This window comes from Gymnoscopelus braueri, assembly GCF_963280865.1.
Source record: "Gymnoscopelus braueri genome assembly, chromosome: 14".
In the NCBI taxonomy this organism is placed as follows: domain Eukaryota; kingdom Metazoa; phylum Chordata; class Actinopteri; order Myctophiformes; family Myctophidae; genus Gymnoscopelus; species Gymnoscopelus braueri.
This window is the reverse complement of record NC_137619.1, coordinates 25,920,015-25,943,926: the sequence shown is the minus strand read 5'-3', so window position 1 is coordinate 25,943,926 and position 23,912 is coordinate 25,920,015. Positions and strand designations below refer to the sequence as shown.

Below are 23,912 nucleotides of genomic sequence, written 5' to 3'. Positions count from 1 at the left end.
GCTAGAGGGAGCGACCATGATCTGGTACCATCCCAATTTAGAACAAACATGGGGAAATTATCATTCTACTACTCTGCCACCCAAATGTGGAATGCCCTGACACCATCCATTAAAGGATGTTTATCACTGGTCTCTTTCAAAATTGGCCTAAAAAAACATCTATCAGGAGACCACAAGGGGAGGTAAATATAAATTCCAAACGAAAGGAGGTGTCATTCACTGCCGCCTTTTTTCCTTTCTCTCCTTCGTACATATAGTTTGTATTTGTTGACGGCATGTATTGTGTGAATTATTTATGCTATGTTAATGACATTTACTTTACTGTACCATGTGATGTTTACATTTCTGACTAATAAAGTATTCAATCAATCAAAAACTTGACTTGAAAAAAAAGCTGAAAGAATATGTAGTAAACAAAATGTTGCTGTAGCTGAGCTTGCTATATTTCTCTGGGGAGCTGGCTTCAATGTAATGAAGGTTAATTTAATGTAGAGTAACTGGTTCATTAGCTCTCTACACTTTACAAGTAGCTTGGCCAACATTGGTAGAGAGGATATACAACTGATGATCACATGCTGCGCTACTCTTTCAGAAGTCGGTCTGAGCTGTCTTAACTCCGTTTTTACCCCCTTTTGCAGAGGTTAGGGTACAGACGATCAAAAAGGCAGAGAAAGATGAACAGAGGAAGACGATGAATCTGTATGAGAGAAGAGGACGAACACAGTAGAGACAATGTACAACTAATGTACTGGAGTCATTATATACATATGGTACGTACGTACACAAATACACACACACACACACACACACACACACACACACACACACACAGTATATCTCCAAGACAAACATTTGCCATGTATTTGCCAAAATGTGGAGATTTGATCTGGGATGCCAGCAAGATGCCCAACATCGTACAGCGTGTGGTCCCCATTAAACTGTCTCCCACTCAGCTTCCCTATAGTGTCTGTCTCAATAAAAAACCTTTTTTGGCAGCAGACTTACTATTCAGGGGGAAACAATATTCCCCTCCAGCAGTCCCCCGCTTGTACTTCAAGGACATTGTACACAGTTGGGGCCAAAAAGCCCCACAGGTTCTATCAATAACTGTGGCTTTTAAACCCTATCTGTGCGTGTAATCTCCCTGATTAAATTCTACCCCTCCGGTTCCATAATTCCCATTTAACCCCGTGTGCTGCTGCCGTACCTTGCCAGCTGTCGTTGCAGACGCAGAGCTTCTCTCCGGTGAGGTCGCAGTAGCCGTGGTCCGGGCTGCCACAGTTGTCCCGGCAGTAAGGGACGTCGCAGGCCTCGCCCTTCCAGTAGTTCTCGCACTCGCAGTACACACGGCCAGACACCGCGTTGGCACTGCTGCATCTCCCGTGGCCCGAACAGTTGTTAGGACAAGAGTTTATCCTGGGACAGAGCGAAAGGAGAGGGAATGTAACTTAACCCGTTCAATCCGGGAAACGCATCTGTGTCATTTTAAGATTTCTTTGGCTATTCAAAAAGCTCATAACGCGGCAACGAGTGCCACGCTATGAGCTTGTAGATCTGCTATTTTTGAAAAATCGTGACATTTTGTGCAAATCTTTGAATATATATATTTTATACATTTGTAAAATATTTTGTTCCAGGGACCCCCAGAAAGAAAGGTTTTAGTTACAAATGTTAGCTTAAAAATATATATATTCAAAGATTTGCACACATTTTCAATTAAAGAAAAAAAAATTGCAGATCTACAAGCTCATAGCGCGGCACTCAGTGCCGTGCTATGAGCTTATATATCTGCTATTTTTGAATAGCCAAAGAAATCTAAAATGACAGAGATGCGTTCCCAGGCTTGATTGACAGGGTTGCAGGGATAGAACCAGGGGTGGCAGGAACCTGACTTGAACACACAATGTTGTATTTACATAGTAAGCCCTACAGGCTGCTATTGCTAGGATGGCCCAGGGCAGTGTGGTGGGTGAGAGAGAGGGAGAGAGTATGGAGAGAGAGAGAGATAGAGAGTTTTTGGGATAGGAAGAGATGGCAATTATCAACAGTTAGAGGATAGCCGAGTCACAAAGGGCAGAGGCTGTCAGTTTCCACACGGGTGTGGAAAGAATTTGAAGCGATCTTTTCACATATAGCGCAAAAAAAGGAAATAAAAGCAAATTAGATGCATTTCTATCAGCCATGCTGAAGGCAAAGAGACGGCTGTCTGAATGCAGCAGCTCCTGAAGTTTAAGCCAATTTATGCCACCAAAAAGCTAGCTGACGCTCATCCAAAGCCTGATTTACACTCAGTTGTGCGCCGGTGTTGCACACCGTAAATAGCCGATCTACAAGCTCACAATGCGTTGCAGCCTGCAACGCATTGTGAGCTTGTAGATCGGCTATTTCCGGTGCACGACACCGGCACGCGGCCAAGTATAAATCACCCTTAATGTGGTGCATCACAATTCACATGAAACGTCCTTGTTAGCTGTTAGTTAAAGGAAAATACAAGCCAGATAAAAAGATAAAAAGATAAACTGAAGAGACGTTAGCTCTTGAAGAAACAATGATTACCAGGGGAGACCAATTATTTAATCTTGGAAACGTTTAGATGAAGAAAAAAACATTAAGTAGTCAATTATGTTGACATTATACTGTAGGCAGAGGCTTATTTCTAACTTTAAAAAAGGAAGTCACACAGCTCATAGCTATGATGCAAAAAAAAAAGATAAAGGCTGGGGTAACTTGGAGTTGAGGGAGAGAGTGAACAACGGAAGCATGCAGGGTGGGAAGAGTTAGGGAGAGTATTAAGAAATAGGTAGGGATGGAGATATCATGGCAGAAAGAGGGAGGACAGGGAAAGGAGCACGGTTGAGGGATAGAGAGAGAAAGATATGGGGCTCTATTTTCGGCCGAAGATCCTATACCCACTATTTGGGGATTTAGCAATGCGCAAGGGGCGTCCCCGTGCGAAAGGTGCTATCTTCGGACACCAGTCTTATCCCTAAAACACCTGCACTACCCGTTACATTATGCATAGGTATGGTTTGGGCGTTACAATAATAAAACCAATCACGTGCCAGATGCCATTGATTTTAAGAGAAGACATATCCCCAATGCAATCTTACACTCTCTCTCCCTCTCTGCCCATGGAAGAGAGACGTTGCCTGATTGGAATCAAATTATATTTGATACACAGAATTATCACTGACACATGGCTGGTTATAGAGAACTTTAAATTAAAGCAATCTGCTTGTGTTCTGGATTAATGAAACGAAATGGTCTGATGTGGTTGTAGCAAACGCAGATCAAACAACATTGTATTAGTCTTTGATGAGCTTAACTGGCAACTGCTGATAAAAACACAATTTATTGGCAATTAACAGTCACACTTTTCACACAAACTAATTTGGCATAGCAGGTGGTTTTAGAATCCGCTACGCGCTTTCCCAAACGTGTGTGGGAAAGATAGCAATTCATGCCAACGGGCACACCTGCAGGCGCACATAACGGAGTCGGCATAATGAATAGCGGGTACCATAATATACCGTTTAGGGACAGTACCAGCTCCCTTGTGCGTGATTCACGGGTAGCGGGTAGTGCGAACGGGTAAGGCACCGGCAAAAATAGGGCCCATATAGTACGATAGAGTTAAAGAGAGAGGGACAGAGCGAGGGGTAGAGAGAGATGGAGTGAGTTAACAAAAGGGAGAAAGTAGAAGGTGTGATAGGCACAAGAAAGATGGAATGACAGATAGAGGGAAATGGGAAGAATGAGGCATGAAGAGAGAGAGAGAGAGGGATAGAGAAGAGATATGGAGGGAAGGACAGACAGGTTGAGGGATACTAGAGGGATATAGAGGGAGGGATAACGGCTATGATAGGCAGAATCAAGGGACAGAATGAGAGACAGAAATTGAGGCATAGAGATATGGAGGGGTAGATAGATAGATAATGAGAATGATAGAGGGCAGAATAAAGACGTTGGATAGAGTGATGGAGGTATAGGGCTGGGCGATATGTCTCAAAATGTCAGGGTTATTTAAAACGTTTGCCTCGATTACGATTAAGAAAAGATTGTAAAAATAATTGTGAAAATAGCCGATCTAAAAGCTCACAACACATTGCATTGTGAGCTTGTAGATCGGCTATTTTCATTATAGATACTGTAGCTAGACAGATAGATAGATACCTTATATACCTTAGATCTATTCTCACCCTATCGGCTTACAACTCGGACGGCGCTGATTCGACTAGCAGACCATCGGCCGGTCGGCGCGGGCACTCGCGCCTGGGGGCGCTCGGGCGCGCCTCCTTGGCCTCAAGCTCTGCTAAGTCGGCGCGCCTCGGTTATGGACAATAACTATTATCACGTGTGCGTGTGAACGCGTGTTCAGCGTTCCCCTAGCGTAGCTTCCTGGTTGCTATGTGGGGGGGAACAACAAAAGCCAGGTCCGCCTCGCATCAAAGCCCCGCCTTGCGCCTTCTCCTCCTCCTCCTCCTCCTCTCGCCGCCTCGCATCAAAGCCCCTCCTCCTCCTCCCCCTCCTCCTCCTCCTCCTCCTCCTCCTCACGAGGCGCCTAAAAACGAGCGCTCCTTTTTTAATTTCCCTGGAATGCCAATTTCCCTGTGACATATATATATATATATATATATATACATACATTCAAATTAAATTAATTTGATTTGACAATTATCCCCCCCACAAAATAAAGTTCTAAATATCTGTTTTTAATATAAATGTTCGGTTAATTGCCCAACCCTAGAGGGAGGATAGGTGAGATGGATTGACAGGAGGGATAGAGAGATGGCGGGATAGATAGAGGGATAGAGGGTGACATAGACGGAGGGATAACTAGTGAGGGATAAATAGAGAGGGACAGAGAGATGGATGGAAGAGGGTAGGTAGAGGGATGGAGATAAAGGGACAGGCAGACAGAGAGGGATGGAGAGAATCAGGGTAGAAGTGAAGGACATTATGTGGTCTTCATTAAAACAGGTTTGCGGCGACAACATGAGGGTCGTCATGACAACCCAAGCTTTTATCACCCCCTTACGTGTGCTTGCCTTTTATGTTTTGTGTGTGTGTGTGTGTGTGTGTGTGTGTGTGTGTGTGTGTGTGTTTGTATTGACAGCCTTAGCCTTGAGGCTTTGCTAAAGTACCTCCCAACACACACACACACACACACACACACACACACACACACACACACACACACACACACACACACACACACACACACACACACACACACACACAGGCTCCACCATCCACCTGTTACTGCAGTAGTACCATTACTGTGTGTTTGTTTGTTTGTGTGACAGAGAGAGAAATCTGTGGAGACGAAGGGAGATACAAGGCTTCCGACTGCACTGCTGTGACTGTGTTTGTCAGTCTGTGTGCGTGTGTGCGTGTGTGTCTGCGCTCGTGCGTGCGTGTGTGTGTGTGTGTGTGTGAGAGAGTGGTTCTGTTGAGAGAGCTGAAGCAAGGCAGAGAAAGACACCGGAAATAAGCCCGAGAGGATAGAGAAAGGGAGAGGGAGGAAGGGAGAGACGGAGAGAGAGAGGGGGGGAGGGAGAGAGAGAGGGAGACAGAGGGAGACAGGGAGGGAGGGAGAGAGAGAGAGAGAGAGAGAGAGAGAGAGAGAGAGAGAGAGAGAGAGAGAGAGAGAGAGAGAGAGAGAGAGAGAGAGAGAGAGAGAGAGAGAGAGAGAGAGAGAGAGAGACACAGAAAGCGAGGGAGGGCAGAGAGAGGAGACATGTCTAGACATACGAGAAGGCTATGTTGAAGCCAGTCAGGTTGTAGGCAGCGTCACTAAAGAAGTGGAGCAGAGTGTAGCCAGACGTCGCCACTACTTCTGGAACCGACTCATTACCCCGCGTCTCTGGAACCACCAGACCACTGGAAGACAGAGAGAGAGAGAGAAGTAGAGAGAGAGATACAGACAGAGAGAGAAACATAGAGAGAGGGAGAGAGGAGCGGAGAGAACGATAAGGCAAGAGACAGGAAAGAGACAGCGCAAAAACAATATTCTCAGCGTAGAGTATTTAATGGATCACTACTGTGGTCTCAAAGTGCTATCACAGAGCCTGCAAGACAGAGGAGGCCCATTAAAGGAATTGTACACCCCATTATAAATATGACACCGATTAGCTTCAGATAAAAATAATACAATGTGGTACGCAGGGATTTCTTTCATTTTTTGATTGTTGGCTTGTGGTCTGTCTTTTGACGTGAGGGTACTTAGGGTGAGGGCTTGTCTCTTGTGAAAAATGCAATACACTGCACACTGTACTGTAATGAATGTCAACAAAAGCTTTTCCATTGCAGCTATAGCCTTGGTTTTTTTTGTGCCCCAACGCAGCTGTTTGCCATTTGTAGCGCTTAACCCCAGTTACGTACGATATGGGAGTATTTATTGTGAACAATAACATACTGTAATACTCTAGTGTAGACATCTTATTGTTTATAGGAAAATCCTGGCCAAATTCGACCTCATTTACTCGTGTTTTCCAACCACAGAGATCTTTTCTGACCAAAATCTATTGAAATGCTTTAGGGTGCAGGAGAGGTGGGCAGAGATAGCCGAGACGGATAGGTGTTTGTCTGGTTACTAGAGGGGGGTGTTCACAGAGTTGTGGTGGCAGAATGAGGTTGCATGAGGGGCGGGCAGAGATAGCAGAGCAAGGTGGAACATATCAACGAGGAAACGGAACGTATAAATCCCGCTAAAGGGGAGATTTTCTTTGCCGCTGTCGCCAAGCATTTTCTCATGGGCAAATTGTTGGGTCTCTGTCTTAACTCATGAGGCCACTGTTGTTGTGATTTAGGGATATACTGTGTACATACAATTGACTTGATTTACAATAACGTGCATGAATTACACAGTTTTTTCCCCCCTCTACTTGTAAATAAAACAGTCTAACTCTCCATCACTCACTGGCAACATAATGTAATTAATTCAGAAAAGAGCCTTGGCAAAATGTGGCTAATGGTAAGAATATTATCATGTGGATCTTGGGAATGGTGCAGCTCTAGTGTGGATCTCGCACTTTATGTGGCCAGGCTGTGAAGTCATTTATGATGTCATTGATTGATAGAATACTTTTGCAAAAAGTACAGAGGTACATTTATTCAATAATGATAAAAGACTAACACAAAAAAGAGGGCTTGTTTCCATTGTGGTCCAATGTTTTCAATTCATTAAGACATATGAAAACATACAATGCAAGAGATCATCAATACAGTCATTCAATATTTCCATAGTATAAAACTGAGAATATATATATACTGTATACACGTATATACTGGAGGTACTTATGTGGCCTTGTGTGTTTGCAAGATTATGTCCGGACTCACAGACAGACAGATAGATAGACCCTGTTATAAACAGCTGGACTCCTGCAGAGCCACGCCACACAGTGGTGGCATTATTATTTATTTTAACATTACTTCATGTTACATAAATAATTAACATAATGATGAATTAATCAGAAAGACATAGACGAACAAGGTCTGCTTCTGTATCGTGAACTGCAGTGATTGAGAAAGCGGCAGATGTATGTAAGCAAATGGGCCACGGAGAGTGGGAAACATGCTTGTTGGTATGGTGGAAACCTGCTAAGCAATGTCCACCTCCCTATCTCCCTCTGAAAGCTCCCCTGCTATCTCCTGTAGACGCTCCACTCACCTGAAGACAGCTAACAGTGGGGCGTAAATGGAGTCTCCGTCATACACATACATGTGGTCCCAACTGCATTCCGTAGCAAAGTGATTGAAGCGGAGCCTAAGCACCGCATTAGGACTATAGGAGGGAGACAGAGAGAGCATAATGTTCATGTTATGTGACAGTGGTTATAGACAACGATTGATGTTCAGCACACACTTTATTTCATCATGTATACAATTGCTGTGTTTGTTCTGTGCATTTGCTGTTTTGCAACCACATATATTTGCAGTTATAGTCAAATGGGACCCAGACAAAATTATCACTTTGTCTCTATAGCTCTCCTTGATATGTAAAAAAAAAAACAATTGCTTCCTTGTGTCGATAAAAGATTGATGAGGAGAAGAGAAAAAGAGACAGAGATACTCACTATCCCTCTATCAGCCAGGTACACTTGGTCTTGTACTTATAGTTGATTGGACCATCTGTCAGAGAGCCTGACAGCTCCGTTAACCTAGAGAGAGAGAGAGAGAGAGAGAGAGAGAGAGAGAGAGAGAGAGAGAGAGAGAGAGAGAGAGAGAGAGAGAGAGAGAGAGAGAGAGAGAGATGGCAGGGATTATTGGTATATTCAGTGACAAAGCTCGCCCTTGGTATAAGCTTGGTGACAGGGACAAGACCTTAACAAGTACACAATTACTTGTGAATGACACATGACATTGGGCTTGACATCTCAGGTGTGTATGATGACAATTCAGGAACACTCTCGTCATAGATTTAACCATTTATCGCCACAAATGGAATGCAGTAGGCATGTAACGATTCACTCAACTCACGATACGAGGAATCACGATACTAGGTTCACAATGTGATTTTTCAGGATTTTTTTAACACAAAATTAGTTTACAGACAAATGAACGAAAAATGTTTTTTTTAATTATCATTTCTCTTACACAAAAGAATATTGTCTTCTCTTTTATTAATTTTTTACAATACTGTGTTTTCTCTTATCCTCTTTTCAAAACAGCAGCAAATGACTGAAAACTATTTTTTTTATCAATTCTCTTACAAAGATCCTGTATTTTCTTCTTCTTTTTTTCCTGCTGTTTGCATCGTGATACATTTTTTATTAAATCGATTTAAATTGTCACCAGTTTGAATCGATTTTAATCGATTTACGATACATCGTTACATGCCTAGAATGCAGTTATGCTTCCCGGCCACTTTGATGGGTCCACTCACTCTCTTCTCTGTCTCTTTATTTCTCCTATTTCACATTGGTGTTTAATTGCTGATGCCTGTCTGTTCTCCAGCAGTGTCCAGTTTGGGGCCAGTCAGTCTGATGGCTGCCATCTGAGGAGGGAGTGGCTTTCTGACCTCCTCCTCCTCCACCAGCCACCATGTTTCCCCATGGTCTTCTGTACCGAGTTGTTTTGTCTTGTTTCATTTTTGCATCCAGCACTTCACACATGCACACGCACACTACACTATACTGATTACTGACACTCTTGTTTCTGTAATTCATTTATTATGTAGTTTAACACATTCAATCCGGAAACACGTCTGTGTCATTTTAGATTTGAGCTATAACCATTATTTTATACTTTGGGCTATTCAAAAATAGCAGATATGCAAGCTCATAGCGTGGATGTGTGCCGAGTGCCACGCTATGAGCTTGTAGATCTGCTATTTTTGAAAAATGGTGAACACATGCAAATTTGTGCAAATCTTTGAATACAAATGTTTCTTTGTTTCTTTTCTTTGCTTCTGGAGGTCCCTGGAACATTTTTTTTTTCAATGTTGTTAAAATTGTATATTCAAAGATTTGCAGACATTTTCACGATTTTTCAAAAATAGCAGATCTACAAGCTCATAGCGCGGCACTCGGTGCCGCGCTATGAGCTTGTATATCTGCTATTTTTGAATAGCCAAAGTATAAAATAATGGTTAAAGTGGTTAAAATCTAAAATGACAGATGCTTTCCTGGTCTTAATGGGTTAATAAACATGGCTCTCTCCTTTGTTGTAAGCCTTGAGCCAGACTTGTAACAGCGATGCAGAAACCCCCCCATGGGTATACAAGAGCCAATTAAGACAATTAAGCAAGACATTTAATTGAAGTAACCTATGAGCCATACAAGACTCTGAACTAAAAAGGTTGAGGCTGGGGGTGATGGAGGGAAGCTTTGCGAGCACAGCAGCTTGAGCTCTGCTACACATCTGTGTAGCAGAGATCAAGTGTAGGAGGGAGTGTAGGATGAGGCCATATTTGAATGGACCACCTTGTTTTGAGAGTGGGTCGTGATTTGTGCTTAGAAATGCATGTCTGATTAGAAACACTTATTCAATCAGCAGGCTGACAGCTGATTGATTACAGCTGGGGAAAGCTTGACTCCCGCATCTTGCGTGAACTAAGGTGATGATGCATCAATTATGGAATAAATCATCAGTACCCAGTTGTCAGAGTACTGACGTTCTGACGTCAGTAGTATGACATCTGCACTGTGTATGTCTGTCTATAATATATACCATTATCAATCTCGTCTTTTGTCAGAGTATTTGGAGGCCAGTCTATGATGTAAGTACTATGATGCCAGTACTATGATGTCAGTACTGTGACGTCAGTACCCGTTGTCAGAGTACGTACTCGTCATTACATGCAGAACTTGAAGTGAGCTGGGATTGAGGGGGTAATTATCAGTAATTATGACATTGTTATTCGTCTATGATGTGAAGCATAATCCGGGCACACAAGTCACACACGGACAACTTCAAGTTAAAATAATAGATAACGCGCCACGTCGATCAGTGTGTTCAGGTTTTGGTACCCAGCACTGGCCGGGCTATTCTCCCAGATTATTCGGCCCCTCCCTCCCTCCCTCCCTCCCTCCCCCCCTCTCTCCCCCCTTTTACTCTCCCTCTCTCTCTCGCTGATCAAGCTCTCCCTGGCGTTTTAAATGCGGAAGCATTGCATTCTCAGATTTGACCACCAGGCGACGGCAGCTTCCCTGTTCTACCGTGGCTCTGCATGCCCGCCACAGACACAGCCCGCCCACCACAACATGAACTTTACAAATAATAATAATAATAACAATAATAATAACAGAATCATTTAAGTGACTTCAATCAGTTTTTTTCCTACTTTTTACATTTCAGAGGAACATTTTGTGAGAAAGCCACCACACTCATGCTGTTGAATAATGCTTCATGGTGCCAGGGGACCAGAGAACAGTGCCACACCTGAGCTCAGTGTGTATTGGCCATCTGGCATACTGGGACAAATCCGGGTGGGCCTCCACATCAGTGTGAAGATGTACCATCAAAAGACCCATAAAGTTTTTTAACAACCATCCGTCCTCTGTGCCTGTCATTTGGGGTGCATGCACATAAAAGCGTGCTGCGTGCATGTTCCAGGATTGGGCTCACGGGCCAACCACAACCAACCTACTGTAAAGCAGGCTACATAACATACAGGCTACACTGCATAACAGGAGTTTTGGGCTGATTTATCCCTGATTCAGTTAAACCTGTGCTTGAGTCAAGAAAGAGGATAAAGTCGCTCCATTTCTCAGACCTTTACACTGGCTTTCTGTCTGTAAAATAATTTATCTCAAAATACTACCGTTGGTGCATTGAATTGTTCAGGACCAAAGTACATTTCACATAACCTGCTACCTTATGTGAACCATTCAAACTTCTCAGTTTGGTGGAGAGCCACTGTTTAGTTTTTATGCACCACATATTTGGAACAATCTCCCAGGGAACTGCAGGTCTGCTACAACTGTATCAATCAAAGCTGAAGACCTTTTGCCACTGTCTTTTATTGAAGTTTTGATTAATTACCTGGCCTGGCGGAGACAATTACATTGACCCCTCTCCTCAATCGTGACTGTTGATACTGTACAATCAATCCTCGCTAACAAGACACGCACACACACACACACACACAAAACACACACACACACACACACACACACACACACACACACACACACACACACACACACACACACACACACACACACACACACACACACACACACACACACACACACACACACACACACACACACACACACACACACACACACACACACACACACACACACACACACACACACACACCTGCTGTCTAGCAAATGATGCCACTTCCTTCCTTGGTTAAATAAACAAACTGTGGTCAGACTGGAACCAAAAATATACATTTTGACACAGATGAACGGTGATTTCTATAACAGTGGTGTCAGCATATCAAGGAGTGTTGACTGATGATCTGCTGCTAACACTAGTAATGACTAGCTTCTACGTTCTGCAAGGCAGTGAAACATTTTACATCTGCCGATGTGATGACAACTCCTTCTCACTGATATTACCACAAAATGAGCGTCAAGTAAACGTTGCTTGTGTGTGTCAGCTTTTGAACAATTAAGTGCAGCCTAATTGATTCTGTCTTTTTCTGAAAGTTATAAAACTATGGCAATGTTATTTTCCCCTTGGATGTGGAGGATGGTAGAATATGGCAGTTAAGGACCAGGCTATCCTAAAGTTTTTTTATTTGGAGTTTTGGCAACGATGCTTCTGTAATACACTTTTCCTATCTGAAGTTAGGATAGGAAATACTGGACATAATGATAATAACATAATGGGTCACCAATCACTACAGAGAAAAGATAGTATTTCGGATTTAGGACGTTTCTGTAATATAACCCCACATGCACACACAAAGTATATTAACTAACTGAACAATATACATACACTAGTACATATGTGCATTTTAGAGGTATCAATTAATGAACTCAAGAGATAAATTCTCCAAAATGAATATGGTAGATTTCCACAGTGGGCAATGAGTAAATGGACTGGAGACAGAATAGCAATACTCATAATATTCATATCAGTACAACATACCATTACACTGCTGCAAAAACAGACAAAACACACGTCACATTGTCTTGTGGTAGAAGTAATAACAGGTGTGTGTGCGTGTGCGTGTGCGCGCTGTGTGTGTGTGTGTGTGTGTGTGTGTGTGTTGATTTGTAAGTTGATCTGTTATATGCCAAAAAGTATTCTCACACACACAAGCATGCAAACGCATGCACACACACAAACACATGCACACACACTGTAATAGCCTGTGCTATCCGAGACAGGCTGCGATGTCTTCAGGGGCCATGATGTTGACATAGCGAGAGAAAAATAACGTTTATAGTATTGTGTGTGAGTGTGCGTGTGGGTGTGTGCATTTGTGTATGAGTCCTGTATCCAAGCCTGCACTATCACTGTAGGCTCTGTGGTCACTCTGGCATAAAGCCAGAAGAGAATGCGAGAGTGCGAGAGAGAGAGAGAGAGAGAGAGAGAGAGAGAGAGAGAGAGAGAGAGAGAGAGAGAGAGAGAGAGAGAGAGAGAGAGATACAGAGAGCGAGACAGAGATACAGAGATACAGAGAGAGAGAGAGAGAGAGAGAGAGAAAATACTTTGCATTGCCTGCCTTGGGTCAAAACAGGGCATTTAGTCTGTGATTATACACACAGCACAAAAACCACTCAAAGTCACAAATTGGACATTAGGAGGCTGCCACGGACCTAGCAAACATAACAACCAGTCCATTGGCTTGGGACACACTCTCACACACACAGGCACACACACACACACACACACACACACACACACACATGAATATGTGAGATTAAGAGCACATTGGGCCAACCATGCCGTCCCTGGGATGAGAGAAAGCACAGACAGATTGCTGCGCAGCCGGAGTCAGGACGCAGTAAAAAGCTATAATCCTGCCAATATCACATGCCTACACACACACGCACGCGTACACACGCGTACACACACACACACACACACGCACACACGCACGCACGCAAGCATGCGCACACACACACACACTGACTGGTACAGTGGCTCTTTGCATAAAGCTGCACTGGGCCATATATAAACACACACAGCCATGTCAGAATGAGAGAGAGAGAGAGAGAGAGAGAAAAAAGCTCTGTTTTAATCACTAGCTGCCCTTATATGTCTCTTCCTGCACAGGAAGAATGTCCATTTGCAACCAAATGGACCCTTATGGGTCGTCCATTTGGTCCCATCTGTACACTCACAAAGTTACAAATGGATCCATTGACAGTGAGGATTTGACTGTGTAACTCATTTTCTGTGTAACTCATTTTCTTTCGTTTGATATTGTCAAACGAATGGAAATTAAATGTACGGACTAATGATGACAATTATAAGTAAGTAACAATTAGATAGATTCAAAACCAATGTTGCTGCTATATTACACACGGATTGATTGACTGATTGTTTGTTTTGTATGGTTTCTTCACTGGAAGTTTGGTTTTGATGCTGTAAATGTAAAAAAAAAAAAAAACTTTAATTGCCTGTACTGTCGTCGTCATCATCATTGTAATGAGATATGATGTGACATATGGTGAGTTGAGTTGTGTTACAATACCAAACGATCCCTAGGGGTCCCCGGACCCCACTTTGAGAACCAGTGCTATACAACTAGAGGAGTACAGTGAAGACCCTATAGAGTCCTACTCACCGTCTGGCAAACAGTACCGGAGCATCGGGTCTCAATCCAGCAGGTTTAGGGACAGTTTATATCCCCAAACTATAAGACATCTGGTCTCCAAAAGTAGCCTAAACTTTATGATTTTTACTGCTATTTTTCAATATTATTGTTGCCAGTTCTCTTTACCATCACCACTGCAGCCACTTAGGTGCTATTTATATACATACATATATATATTTATTATAGGCTGTACAACACACACACACACACACACACACACACACACACAAAAAGGTGCCCATGAAAAAGGACTAACAAAAAGAAAACTAGTATGTGAGGGGAAATATTCAGCATATCTCTAAAACTCTATCTCTAATTGCATTTGGTCCAGCTCTTTTCCGTAGGATTTCAAGAGTGTAAAAAAAAAAAAGGCTGTGAGAGCAAAAATAATCACCAGACAGGTTCTGTCTTCTGGTCTGTCTACCAAAATGGGAGTTTAGGATAGGTCAGTGTAGACAGAGAGGAAATCAAGGGCAGAGAAAGAAGAGAGACATGCTAAGACAAGACAGGGGTGGGATTCGAACCCGGGTCCTCGTGCTCACAAGCAGCATAATGGTCTGTGCACTAACTGGCTGAGGTACATGTACCAGGCACCCCAGTTACTTCATCCGTAATGAGGAGCTACTGTAGAGGTAGCTGTTACAATTCCCACCCATACTGAAAAGCGAGGCAGATGTGTGCACGCACATACACACAGATACCTGTACATTAGCCACACATATATGTGCACACGCACGCACACACGCGCGCACACGCACAAACACAGTGTATAGGAGCTCACTGCATGAGGTCCAAACACACCTCCTGTTTAGACTGAGAGGGGCCACACACACACAAACACACACACACTCTCTCTCACTCACTCACTTCACTCTCACACGCACAAACACACGCATATAGGGGAGAGAACGACAAGACAGGGAGGCTGACGGAGTGAGGTATGAAGACAGAGAGAGAGAGAGAGAGAGAGGTGAGAGGGGAAGAGAGGTTGAAAGGAAGAGCAGAGAGAGAGAGAGATCAAACAAAGAGACATGGGATGAGAGAAAGGCGGCGGAGTGGAGGTATGGAGCACGGGAGTCCAACAGCCTTTGAAATATTCATCTTGTTCGGGGGTGAATAATTGATGCTGTATAGAAGACAGATGCATGAAAGATAGACAGATGAATAGAAAGAGATAGGAGAGAGGAGGAGAGGGATAGAGAGACTGGAAGAGGATCCCATAGCGTCGGCTGATATTTATTTAGTGGATGCAAAGTACCTCAAGGCAAGCAGTTTGCTCCTGTTCTGCTGTTTGGAGGGTGACTAATCCTCGGAGGACACTGCAGAGAAGGCTTTGTCATGCCGAAAATAGCTGTGTCTCATAGAGGTAGGCTATGGGCCTCCAGCCTAGTAGCCACACGGTAAATTCCGGAGTGTTCATTTTATTGAAGTGTAAAATGGACCATTACGGGTCCATTTATTACACTTTCACTCCAGATTTTATATTTTTTAAGTGTGCAGATGTCACCCCTACTGAGATGATGTCCTAGGCAGCTATATATGTCATCCATTTATTTTTAGTTGTATGGCATGGCATTAGGCCAAGTTGTCTCTATCAGGTTTTGTCCGTTAAGTCTGTTCAGTATTGTACTGTATATAGGTGTGTTTGTATGTATGTCCCCTCAAAAATAAACCAATCACAGCTCACATGCAATAAAGGAAACAGAACAGCCCTCTGGTCATAAAGGAACACAGAAAGGAACAGTCTATAAAACCAGGAAATGCTTTGTGAAATTAAAGTGAAACTCATGAAGAGGGTGCAGCTTGGAGCATTGTTGATCATCTACTGAATGCAATAGCACGTAAAATATTGTATTCAGTAAAAAAAAAATAACACCCCATTTAAGACTGCATTACATTGTATTAAAATGCAATCTCTGGATAATAAACAAACCTATCTCGCCCTTGCGTTTAGGCCTGGTATTTATGCATATGCAGTCTCATTTGCATTTTGTCTGCATTATGATTGGATTTTATTTCTCCCATGCCACAAACTTCTAAAAAGCACATTGTCACTGCTTCAAGGGGGGTGGCGGCAATTAAGCCAGCTGTAAGCAAAAACAAGTCAGGTGTACACTGTAGGGTCACCAGTTGATGCTACGCCAATACATTTCCTCTGTCGAGGAAGGGGTGAGTCTTTGACGGTTAGGTGTGTGTTGTCCTGATAATCAAAGCCATAACCAATACATGAATGCTTCATTTTTAATCATGTTTGTTTTATTTATTTAAATATTTACTTATTTATTTATTTTATTTAATTATTTATCCCTCCCTTCAGGAAATAACCCAACACTATGCATTATGCATGAACATAATAAGTTCTTCTCAGGCGAGGATAAAAATGACCTAGCTACCCCTCAGGTCTCCTATAAGTGGCGGGCCAGCGATGCTGTGTGACATAAACAATTTTGATTTGTTTTTGTTTTGAATGGAGAAGGCTATAATTTATTTAGTCGAAGTCCTTGAAATCATCTTGCAGTCCAATTGTAGCAAATTACTCTCAGCAGGACCACTCATACGAGAGGACAACACAGCAGTGTATGACAGAGCGCTTGTTGTCTGGCTGAATCAAACCCTATGTAACCCTAGCTTATACACTATGGCTTCTCTGCTATCAATAACGAAGTACAGAAAGCACTGCCAGGCTGGCTGAATCCCCATTTTGGTACTCTGCTGGTACTTCACCCATTCAGATTATATATGAATTCAGAAATGTGACTTTTGTAACTTCAGCACTTTTTTTAAACACACATCTGTCCTTTCAAAGGGTGCTGGATGAAGGTGATATACGTCGAGTGAGTATAAAGTGCTGCAAAATAATCTTATAGCACAGAGGAAATCTACTTATTCTCGTAAAGATGGCAATGCCCACAGAATCATCAGAAAGTTGTTTTTTATTCTGTTACTCTGAATGCCCACACTTTTTGACTGCTCACTGTAGAGTAGCCTACACCTGAGCACTTGCTCAGTACTGCCACCTGTGGCCAAAGGTTCAGCTTTGTCACGTCACGTTTATACGTATTAAGTATAAAGGAATGGGTGAAATTAATTAATTCACAATAAATAATAGACGATTAATTTTGTGCAAGCTTCCTATTACTGCAGTTAGGGTTAGTAGTTAGTTTAATTCAAAATAGAATGTAAAGTAAAGAGTTAAAATGCATAAAAAGTGTGACAGATGAATTATTTATTTATTTTCATTTGTTTGTTTGTTTGTTTGATTTTGTTCTGAGCTGATGTATAGTCAGAATTGGTGGAGGTGCACAGGAGACAGGACTATTGTAAAATGTTCAGCACAGTACCAACTAAAGTGAGGGCTGGCAGCCTCACTGGCAGACAAGCATAATTTAAAGTTAAACTGAACGTTGCACAATGTGTTACGTGATTGGGTTGTTAGATTACTTCCTTCTTCAGAGTAAGCGCGCTGAAAACATCAAAGCACAAAGCAGTATAGTATATGAAAGTCTACGTGCTGCTTGGCACACGCTTGTGTGCTCCAAGCTGTTGTTGACCACCAGTACAGGTGAATATTATTTGAACTTTTGGGTTGGGGTTTCACACACACACAAAAAAAAAGAAAGAAGATCACGATCACATGTATCATCACATATGGAATATCTATCTCATGCTTTCCCGGAAATCAGGCAATATGAATGTGCTTACTTAAACTTGAATTGGAATGCTCATATTGTCGAGATGTTTAATAACAATGGAATACTCAGCGGAGTCAGCGCTCTCCCTCTCTCTCCCCTCATTCGTAGCACGCTGAGATTGACTTCCTCTCAGAGTGAAAATACAAAAATCACACCCAGTGTGAGGAGAGTGGTGCCTTTGAATTAGTGTAACTGGTTGCATCCTTGTGTTGCAAGCAGCAGCAGCTGTTGAGGCCGTGCTCAAACGGACGGACGGACGGACGGACGGACGGACGGACGGACGGACCCACACACACGGTCAAGTGTAGGAGTGGCTGGCACCACTCAAAAAGTAAATGACACACACACACACGCACGCACACACGCACTCACGCACACACACACATGCACACACACGTTGACTATAATAAATACACTTATCATTAATAGGCCTATTATCATTAATTAACCAAAGACACCCACACAAGGCTGTACAGAGTTACAATTAATGCTGTCTCTACAGCTGGAAAAAGAGAACATGTTTAGACAATTCAGGACCTAGGACAGTGGCCGTGGTCAACTGAATGAGCACTGCCTCATCACAACACAATGTAACAACAACACAATCATCTTTGACAGAGCATGGCTTGTTATTAAAAAAAAAAAAAAACGTGCCCTAATGTGCATTTTTCTGCTAAGGCTGCTAGCATTACTGAACTCCCAGCCTGAACCCAACCTACTGTGCCCAGACACGGCGACAGAATGATTGGAAAAGACAGGCCTTGATTAATTTTATTTTATTCCCATTTCTAATTCAAACACGCTGTACGCATTGTGTTTACACCTAGTTGACTCTGACTAGACATAATGCGAGCCAGACTCCACATGTGGGGCAGATATTATCACATTCCGATTGTGTGATGCTGCATGTGTTTACTCCTTGCAATAACATGCTTTCTCTTGTCCAAAGAAGACGTCCAGTGCAGAATAAAACGCTTAAACAGACTGGTTTAATGTATTTATCGTGTGTCATGCTGGAGAGCATGAAAACAGCCTCACTGTGCTGTATCTATTCTCTCTGTCTTGTACTCCCCCACCACAACAACAGTCAGAAGACATGCTCGAAAACCACAGTGACACATTCACCATTCACTGTGTGTGTGTGTGTGTGTGTGTGTGTGTGTGTGTGTGTGTGTGTGTGTGTGTGTGTGTGTGTGTGTGTGTGTGTGTGTGTGTGTGTGTGTGTGTGTGTGTGTGTGTGTGGAGACCGAGCCAAGCACACAAAAGCTTTCAGTGACAGCGGCCTGTCAGCTGAGGGTGACATCACTGAAAGTTAAATCCAAAACACAGGCTTGGTAAGTCATTGTTTTGTAGGGCGTAAATAGCACCCCTTGTCTTTATACTGACAACCTCAAATATCACTTACGGTATGTCAAAGTAAAAGCACTTTCACCTCCAATATGGTGAACAGACTAGTGAACAGCTTACTGAAATAAAAGTTTCTAGGCGAGTTATTCCTATTATGTCTAAAAGAAATGTGAATTCCCAGGGCAATAGAGCACAACAGAATGTCTAATGAGAGAAATATGCAAGTTAGACTTCTGTTTATGAGCCATCTGGGTAGACACTGAGAGGCAGAAATTGGGCTAAACGTTATTGAAAACTGTTGAGCGTGTTGAGAATACTAATCACTGTTGCTCATGGAGGTTAAACCTGAAGTACAGGAGAGTTCAGCAAACAACATGGACACTCGTCATGCATGCAGGCACACTGACACCGAGGCACGCCAAACTACAGCTACGCTAATTACTTTTTCAAAGGTCAAAATATATCCATGTCGCCAGGGACGCCATGTCATTATTAGACCCTGACTTATTATGTTGGAACAGGGCTCGATCAAGAATCCCTTATTCAGGGCAACAAAATGACCACACACTTTAGACTAAGTAGCCATTAGTCAATGAAGAAATACTGAAGATCAAATGTGTGACTATGGTGTTCTGTGACTTAGCGATGCTCTTTATCTACTAGCTACAAACTTCAGCACAACAACCATCGTTCACAAGCATGTAGTAATTGTTTATATATATTTGTTTTTGCCATTTGTTTAGAGAAGTACCTCTGTATCTTGACACAAAAGCACTTCCAATTTCTTTTGGTGCTGATGTGCGTATTCTGCTCAAGTCTCTGATAAAACAGCATGCAATCTTATCACTGACACCTCTTGAATTCTGTGCATAATCCTCTCAACAGGCTTAAGCTCTACAGTACATGCAGTACTTAGTCATACGATGAATAGCGAAAACAGCCCATCTACAAGCTGAGAACGCGTTTAGCTTGTAGATCTATTATCCCTATTTTCTGTTTCAATATTTGTATTCAACAAAAAGACGACACACAACCAGCATGACAACAACACATAGGGCAAAACATAACATCACATAACAATACAATAAACACACAGGAACAAAAGAAAGACAAATCATGAAATACTTATTCACACCAAATATATACAGTACATAATAATCATCACAATATTGCTGCCAACAACAACCTCTCCCCCATATACAGCTCAGCCATTTGCATCCATCCCCTCCCTCCCAATTAGTATGATGCCTAGCTGGTATCCTCAGTCACTCCAATGCACAAAACATTTGACCCCCTCATCCCCTATATATGGCGCTAATGGCATACTCTATAAATTCGGCCAAGGTACCCCCGTAGAACATGTGAGAATCTCTCCAAGGGCATTAAACGTAACACTTTTTCAAACCACTTGGAGGACTGTCATCAAATGTATTAAGGATTGACAACCGAGCAGCATAGAGCAAAGCTCTAAATAGATGATGATTTCCTTTTGTTAGTGATATTTATGTCTTCCCAGAGAACATACTGTATTTCCAAAGATGTTGTAAATCTTTTTAATTTTTGAAAATTTCAGAAAATCATTTCAACATTCCTCGACATCAACATTTTTGACAATGTTTAAACATTTTTGAAAATGTTCACCTATTATGGTATCCCTAAAATAGGGACGCCAAGTAAAAAGGTGGTTAATACACACATTTAGCTGCTGTGAGATAGCTGTAGAGCTCCATCAAGACAGTGACAGATGTCTAGACAGTCCAGAGATGACAGATGCATTGCTCACACACGCTTACACACACACGCACACGTACAGTACAGTACATGTACATACACACACGCACACGTTCACACGCGGAGCAGAGGTCCCTCGTGGAGGCTAGGTTAGTGAAGATTGAGAGATCCGATGATTGTACTGCTGTGTGTGTGTGTGTGTGTGTGTGTGTGTGTGATAATGTGTTTGTGTGTGCGTCCGGGTAGAACAGAAAAAGGAGATGAATGACCAACAATTGAATAACCTTGACCTTCTCTGCAGATATCCTTTATTAAAAATCAAGAAAAAACGTTCTACAGGGAATCGCAGGCTGCGCTGTGCACATGTACGCGCGTGTGTGTGTGTGTGTGTGTGTGTGTGTGTGCATGCGTGTGTGTGTGTGTGTGACATGCGTGGGTGATTGATGGCACTGGGTCTCTATCACCTACAGTATAGTCATGGTCCAGTGGCTTTCACACCAGCGCATCATTCATTGGTCTCTCTTCCTTTTCCTTCCCCGTTTCTCTCGTTTCGTCTTCCTGCTTTCACACATATATACTTTACATAACATGGATCCTGCACACCTAATAAGGTCAAAGGGAATCTAATAGCACTACCAAATAGTCCCATAAGGGTCCATTTGGTTACATTTGTCTGAGTTACAAATGGATAAGTGAACACTGAGGATTTTACTTTAACACCTACAGAACCATTCAAAGCTTTAACCATGCACTTTCAACCTGGTGTCACTATTTTAGACATGTCATTATCACATTCCCTGCCAACGACGTAGATCTACGTCCGTTCAAATCCAACCGTTGACCGCCAGTCACATAGATCTATGTGATTCAAAAATAATTAAAAAATTGAAAATTCCACAAGAGGGCGCTCTAACGCAACTTAGGAATGATCCCGCGACTCTCCTAGAAGGAATCAACAGATGTGACGTCATCCCAAAGAACGTCACTTCCGTCCACTCCAATGATGGGACTTGGAGAAAAACACTTCTAGCTCTGATTCTTTTTGTGTGAAAACCAGCCATTTTCAACGCGCGATCGCTCTAAAATCGGATCGGCATAGACTGGCATACTCACCGATACCAACATTTTTGGCAGTATCGGCAGCTTTTCCGATACTGGTATCGGTATCGGAACAACTCTGCTAATTATAGTAGTAAGCAGGGCAGGAATTTCAGGGAGGCCATGGCCGCCGTTGCCCCACAGTTTGGCCTTCTGCCCTTCAAAAACATATCTGCCCTGAGGCCACAGTGGCCTTGATGCCCCATCCACACTGCCCCCCAGCTGATTTAACAGTTTTCTCCTCTGTCTCTTTCCTGTAGTCTTCACAGACATGAACCGTTCAGGACATGAACCGTTTGTGGTCAGAGAAGGACATATGCAACTGAACTAGGCCCTTGCAAGAGCCTAGATTGCCAAAAGGGTGACAAAATTCGCGAAAATTATCAGGCTTTTGGGAGCACCCCGGACAGTTGCTTGATTCAGTATTTAGATATTATATATATAATATCTAAATACTGAATCAAGCAACTGTCCGGGGTGCTCCCAAAAGCCTGATAATTTTCTATACAATGAATATATATTCATTGTATAGACACGCCCCTCTCTCTAGTCTTAACATTACCTGCCAAGATATTAAACATTGTTTTTTATCCCCTTGCCAGCGTAATTACCTTAATCCGACGATCTTTGAAACTCAGTGGAAGCTAGATTGTGTACAAAAAAAAGTCCCTGTGAGAAGGCGGAGGGATCCGTGTGTCCATTGGAACAATAACATTCCAACACCAATCGGCCATTTTGGGGCTATGGCCCGTTGAAAACGGGTGGTTTTCAATGCAAAAAAAAATAAACTGAGTTAGGAGTGTTTTTCTAAAAATCCCATAGTCAGGGTGGATGGATGTGACGTTTTTTGGAATGACGTCACATCCACATACTTCTTCTCTGAGTGACGATGGATCATCCCAAAGCTGTGTTAGGGTGCCCCTTGTGGAATTCTCAAAAAAAAAAAAAAATTGATAATAGAACGACTTTATGCGTCTTGGCAGGCAAGTGGACTATTTAATAGAACGACTTTATGCGTCCATGGCAGGCAACGTGTTAATTTGGTGAATCCATCCATCCGCCCACTTATCCATCCATCCATCCAGCCATCCATCTTCATCCACTTATCCAGAGGGTCGTGGAGGTAACAGTTCCAGCAGAGAATCCGTCTTCCCACATGAGCCACTTACCTCTGGGTATAATCTCCACTGGTCCTTGGTCTACACATGTCACTGTGAACCACATGATGTTTTTATGTTTCCTCTTCGTCTGCATTTTCTCCTGAGGGCCATCATCTTCTTCTTCTTCATCTTTCTCTGATATGCTTGGACCCCGTTGCCACTTGCAGTTTGTTTGTTTGTTTGTTTGTTTATTTAAATGGGACCACAGTTTGTTTCTCTTTTTATAGGGCTATGTTATGTTTTCAGTTATTGTTGATAGTCATCATGGCTGCCAGTTCCCACCTGATGTCATGTCTGAGTTCAGACTGATCCAGACGGTACTGAATAACTGCTAGCTTGCATAACATCTTCAGATTAGGACTTAAATCTAAGATATGCAGGTTGTATCCTCCAAAGAGGATGATACGATCTCCCACCATGCTACAGCACATCCAAGTCATCCTACACAGGGCTTTCCCTTTGGACTCAACCTTCTTCCATGAGTGGGTCTGTGGATTGAATTTCCACAGATCATTGAAGAATTGCTTCGAGTTGCTGCCGCCAAATATGTACAGCTCTCCATTGTAGGCAAAGGCTGAATGACCCCTGCATCCTTCCGGAAGAAGCTGTGCAGAAGGTGTGCTCAGCCAGCAGTTGGTCTCTGTGTCAAACACT

General features: G+C 42.7%; 1 protein-coding gene across 1 annotated transcript in view; it reads right to left on the bottom strand.

Moving 5' to 3' along the window:
- LOC308099846 (attractin-like protein 1) overlaps positions 1-23,912 on the bottom strand; it is a 404,123-nt gene that overhangs the window by 358,921 nt on the left and 21,290 nt on the right. Inside the window, exons 2-5 of the mRNA XM_080448665.1 lie at positions 8,079-8,162; positions 7,673-7,786; positions 5,755-5,883; positions 1,208-1,416 (exon numbers count right to left, since the gene is read on the bottom strand). Coding sequence (XP_080304791.1) covers positions 1,208-1,416; positions 5,755-5,883; positions 7,673-7,786; positions 8,079-8,162 — 536 coding nt within the window. The remainder of the gene's footprint in view (positions 1-1,207; positions 1,417-5,754; positions 5,884-7,672; positions 7,787-8,078; positions 8,163-23,912) is intronic.